We start from the raw sequence: 4,666 nt of genomic DNA, 5'->3' as shown, positions 1-4,666 counted from the left end.
TTTTTTTTTTTTTTTTTTTTTTGAGTCAGAGTCTCACTCTGTTGCCCAGGCGTGCAGTGGCACACTCATGGCCACTGCAGCCTCAAACTGCTTGGCTCCGGCGTTCCTTTCGCCTCAGCCTTCCAAGTAGCCGGAACTACAGGTGCACGCTACCACGTCCAGCTAATTTTTGATTTATTGTAGAGACGAGGTCTCGCCAAGTTGCCCGGGCTGGTCTTGAATTCGCAGGCTCAGGCCTCGCACCTCTTCCTCCCAAAGTGCTGGGATTACAGGCTGAGTCACCAAGCCCGGCAATACCCTGCATTTTACCAGGCAACAGGGCCTCCAAAGTGTCTCCTCCATCAGTTCTATGAGAAAAAACAGAACAAGTCCCTTCACAAGGAAAGGGAGCAGTCACCTGCATAATGAACTTTGTATACCTAACCCTGAATTGTACCCCACATCTTTAAAACAAAAAAATGTAAAAAAAGAAAGAGAACAATTAGCATGTTTTTAGGCGGGATTTTCAGTATTTCAAAGCGCTTTCACATATTTTAGCCCATTTAAAGGGGCAGGCATTGCTATGACCTCTGCTTTGCAGGTAAGGATGCTGAGACAGACCCGACCAAGGTGGGGTCACACTGCTCCTGCAGGACAGAAGCTGGTCTGAGCTTCAAGAGGGGGGTCTTAGAGGCGAGGCTTGGATGAAAAAGGGGGTGGAGAGAAACTTCTAGATGAGAACCAAAGCCGCAGAATGGATGAGACGGGGAAGCTCAAGGCTTAGCTGGGGGAGGTCTCCAGCCTTCTCTCTCCCACAGTCCCGCTGGCTGCAGGACACAGAGCTTGCTGGGGGTGGAGCAGAGGGGGAGGCGGGAACCCCAAAGCCTCACTCGGGAACGTTCCTGTCTCACTCAGTGCTCCTCCGTCAGCTTCATTCATTCACACTCACCTTCAAAGGACTGACTGATCTCTGTGCAATTCATGGTGGTATTGATGCACACCCTCCAGACATCTACAGAAAATCCTTCTCCTACCCACCAGGCCTGGAACATGAAATGGAAACAGAGAGAAACACTGTCCATTAGTGATGCAACACTGACTCCCAACGGGGCTGATTCTAAAGGAGCATTCAGCCCCGTTTATTTCACAGACAGTGGGCCCTTGGGATGGTGGGTTCCAAATCCTAGAATCCACAGCACAAGATGACCCCTATCCAGAGGTGGCACTAGAGCCCCTTAGACTGGTGCATATGTGAATCCCCTGGGGCTCTTCTTCAAGTGCAGATTCTGATTCACCAGGCCTGGGCTGGGATCTGAGATGCTGCATTTCTCACTAGCTCCAGGTGATGCCATGCTGCTGGTCTGCTGAAGGATGAGAGGTGACCTACGACCCCAGAGGCTGGGAGAAAAAATGAGGCTGAGTTGGTGGGAATGAGTCAACGGCAATCTACTCCCCCAGAACCACAGGGGTGATCAGGAAAGGATGACATTAGGAGGGAAGGACCAGGCGAGACCCTTGACTTCAGTCCAAATGCGTTCATTTCCCTCTGTGCTTCTGCAGCTCCTGCCCTACCAGCCTGGGCAATATAGCAAGACTCTGTCTCTACAAATCTTAAAAAATCAGCCAGGCGCAGTGGCTCATGCCTATAATCCGAGCCCTTTGGGAGGCAGAGACGAGAGAATTGCCTGAGTCCAGGAGTTGGAGATCAGCTTGGGCCCATCACGCCCAGTTAGTTTTTTGTGATTTTCATTGTAGAGATGAGGTCTTGCCAAGTTGCCCAGGCTGGTCTCACACCCTTGGGCTCAGGCAATTCTCTCATCTCTGCCTCCCAAAGTGCTGGGATTACAAACATGAGCCACTGCACCTGGCTCCTTATACTCTATTCACCCCAAAAGTGGAATCCCCCACCACTCATGCAGTCAACAAATTTTCAGGGAGCGCCCAGCTACAATGCCAAGCACAATTCCAAATGCATGACACAAACCAATCAGACTCACTGGTGGGCAGAAATGTCCATCTGCGTCTTCTCAGTAAGTGCCATGATAGTATACATGTCCGGGGGACGCCTAACAGGATTCCCTGGGGCTATGGCTAACGAGTTTTCTGCCCCTAGTGTCTGTCTATCCCTTCCACTAAGTCTAGGACCTTTATAGGTCCCAAAGGCTTAGATGCAGGAAATAGAAAAAGAATATTCTGGCCAGGCGCCATGGCTCATGCCTATAATCCCAACACTTTGGCAGAAAGCTAAGGTGGGAGGATCTCTTGAAACCAGGAGTTAGAGACAAGCCTGGGCAACATAGTAAGATCCTGCCTGTACAAAAAATAAAAAATTAGTTGTGCGTAGCGGGGTGTGACTGCAGTCTCGGTTACTTGGGAGGCTGACGTAGGAGGATTGCTTGAGGTCAGGAGTTCAAGGCTGGAGTGAGTTATGATCAGGCCACTGCTCTCCAGCCTTGGTGGCAGAGTGAGACCCTGTCTAAAAAAAAAAGGAGATTGTAAAAGAACATTCAATCCCATTTATTTCACAGACAGAGGGCCCTTGGGATGGAAGTCCAAATAGCATGGCCCATAGCACCAAGGTGACCCCAGGCCACTCATGGCAGCTTGGCAAGAACTTTCAGAACCCAAACCAGATCTCCCTGACAGAATCTAGGACCAGGAGTCTCTGGAGTGGTTCAAATTCTGGCTCTGCCTTTGACAGCTGTGTAAACTCCGCCAAGTGTCCGCACTGCCCTGAGGCTTGGTTTCCCTACCTGTAAACCAGTGCCAGGAGAGCACCAGCCTGTTACAGCTGGGGTGAGGATCCCATGAGATGACGTGTGTGAAAGGTCTTGCCCAGGCCCTGGCACGGGATGGCTCTCTAGGTGACAGGTGTCATCATTTATGTTCTTACTGTTACGACTATTGGTCAGCGGGAGTCCTATATGTAGGCAGAGTTGGTGGCCACTTGTAGGGCACACTTTTTGGCTTTCCAAGCAAGGTTTCTGCCCCCTTATACTTCTGCAGTCTGAAATGATCAGGACTGAAGCCAGGGCTTTGGCAAAGTGTCTGGGACATGGGGGAGCTCTGTGCAAAAGCTTCATTTCCTGCCTGGAGGGACACGAATCTATGCCAAGAGGTTATTTATCAAATACCTTCCCACCAGATGGCCACAAGCTGGACACTAAAGGGAAGTTTTTCATGGGGGCACAGGTGGAATCTGGAAGGGCCCAAGCATGAGCTCTGTGGAGGGGATAGGCCAGGTGGACTAGCCACAGGGGCTGGTAAGGGGATGCCAGGGGTCACCTGGGATAGGTCACCTGGGGGACTAGGGTGGTGGTCTTCAACAGAGGGCGATGATGCTCCCTGCAGGGCATTTGGCAATGTCTGAAATCATTTCTGGGTGTTACAACTAGGGGTGGGGGTGCTACCGGCCTCAAGAGGGCAAAGGCAGGGGAGGTTGCCAAACCTTCCACAAGGCACAGGAAGGTTTCCAAACAAAGACCAGCCAGCTCCAAATGACAACAGAGGTAAAGCTGAGAGCTCTGGTTTAGAAAGTTGAATTCACACTGTCCTCAAAGGGTTTCTTGGAGCCAGGCAAGGACAGAGGACTTCCTGCAGGACCTGACATCCAAACCTGAATGTGGGATGGCCCGGAACCTTTTCACTTAGGTCACGAGTGCCGGGCCTGGGCTCAGAAGATGGGCGTGCCTGGGTAGGGAGGACAACCCCAGATGGTGATCACCTGGACCATGTCCTTGACTTTGCTTCTACTGACTCTGGGACCACAGGGGTCCTTTGTGGTTGGCGGGGAAGGGAACTTACATTGTCGATGGTGGCAACAAACAGCAAGGCCGCGGAGGTGATGTGGAAGATGATTATGAAAGCAAGAAGCACCAACATTTTCACAGGGCAGGTTGAGGCAAGGGGTCACGCTGAAAGCCCAGAGAGGGATATGTCAGACAGGGAGAAATTCAAACCTGCAAATGACAAAACAAAATTAAAATGAAAAATAAGCAGCAAGTTGGGCACGGTGGCTCACATTTGCAATCCTAGCACTTTCAGAGGCTGAGGGGGGAGGAATGCTTGAGCCCAGGAGTTCGAGACCAGCCTGGGTAACATACCGAGACCTCGTCACTACAAAAAAAAAAAAAAATCACAAAAATTAGCTGGGCGTCCCAGCAACGTGGAAGGCTGAGGCAGGAGGATCACCTGAGCCCAGGAAGTCTGTGGTAAGCTGTGACCATGCCACTGTACTCCAGCCTGGGTGACAAAGTGAGACCCCCCCCCAAAAGCAGCTTTTAATGAGGTCTTAGAAAATCAAAACCAGCTCTTCTCTTCTTTCTTTGTTGGAGACTTTACCAGACAGAAGTCTGGCATGAGAAGCTGTTCCTTGTTGGATCCAAATGCCAAATTTTCCTTGAGGAAGAGGAAGGGTGAGCACCAATTAACACCCTAATTCAGAAAAGCATCACACCTCTGGGTCAGGAGGGAGTATCTCTGTGTGTGTTAAAATGCTGTTCCTGCTACCTCAAGTCCCGAAGCTGTGGATTCTATTCTAGTGTCCTCCATATCAAAGCAAAAGTAATCACCAGACAATACAAATATATTTCCTAATGACCTGACCATTTTTATTTTCATTTTTTATTTTTTTTGAGTTGGAGTCTCACTCTGTCGCCCAGACTGGAGTGCAGTGGCTGCTCCAGGC

At 50.4% G+C, this 4,666-nt stretch overlaps 1 protein-coding gene across 1 annotated transcript in view; it reads right to left on the bottom strand.

The window, feature by feature from the left end:
- EMP2 (epithelial membrane protein 2) overlaps positions 1-3,918 on the bottom strand; it is a 12,472-nt gene extending 8,554 nt beyond the window's left edge. The window contains exons 1-2 of the mRNA XM_008071713.2: positions 3,784-3,918; positions 929-1,022 (exon numbers count right to left, since the gene is read on the bottom strand). Of these exons, the coding sequence (XP_008069904.1) occupies positions 929-1,022; positions 3,784-3,861 (172 nt within the window). The 5' untranslated portion in view covers positions 3,862-3,918. The remainder of the gene's footprint in view (positions 1-928; positions 1,023-3,783) is intronic.
- Positions 3,919-4,666: the final 748 nt, after the last annotated feature.

Source organism: Carlito syrichta, unplaced genomic scaffold, assembly GCF_000164805.1.
Source record: "Carlito syrichta isolate Samal-C Ts95f unplaced genomic scaffold, Tarsius_syrichta-2.0.1 Scaffold314669, whole genome shotgun sequence".
In the NCBI taxonomy this organism is placed as follows: Eukaryota; Metazoa; Chordata; class Mammalia; order Primates; family Tarsiidae; genus Carlito; species Carlito syrichta.
Note: the sequence above shows the minus strand (reverse complement) of the source record. Positions and strands in the feature narration are given on the sequence as shown.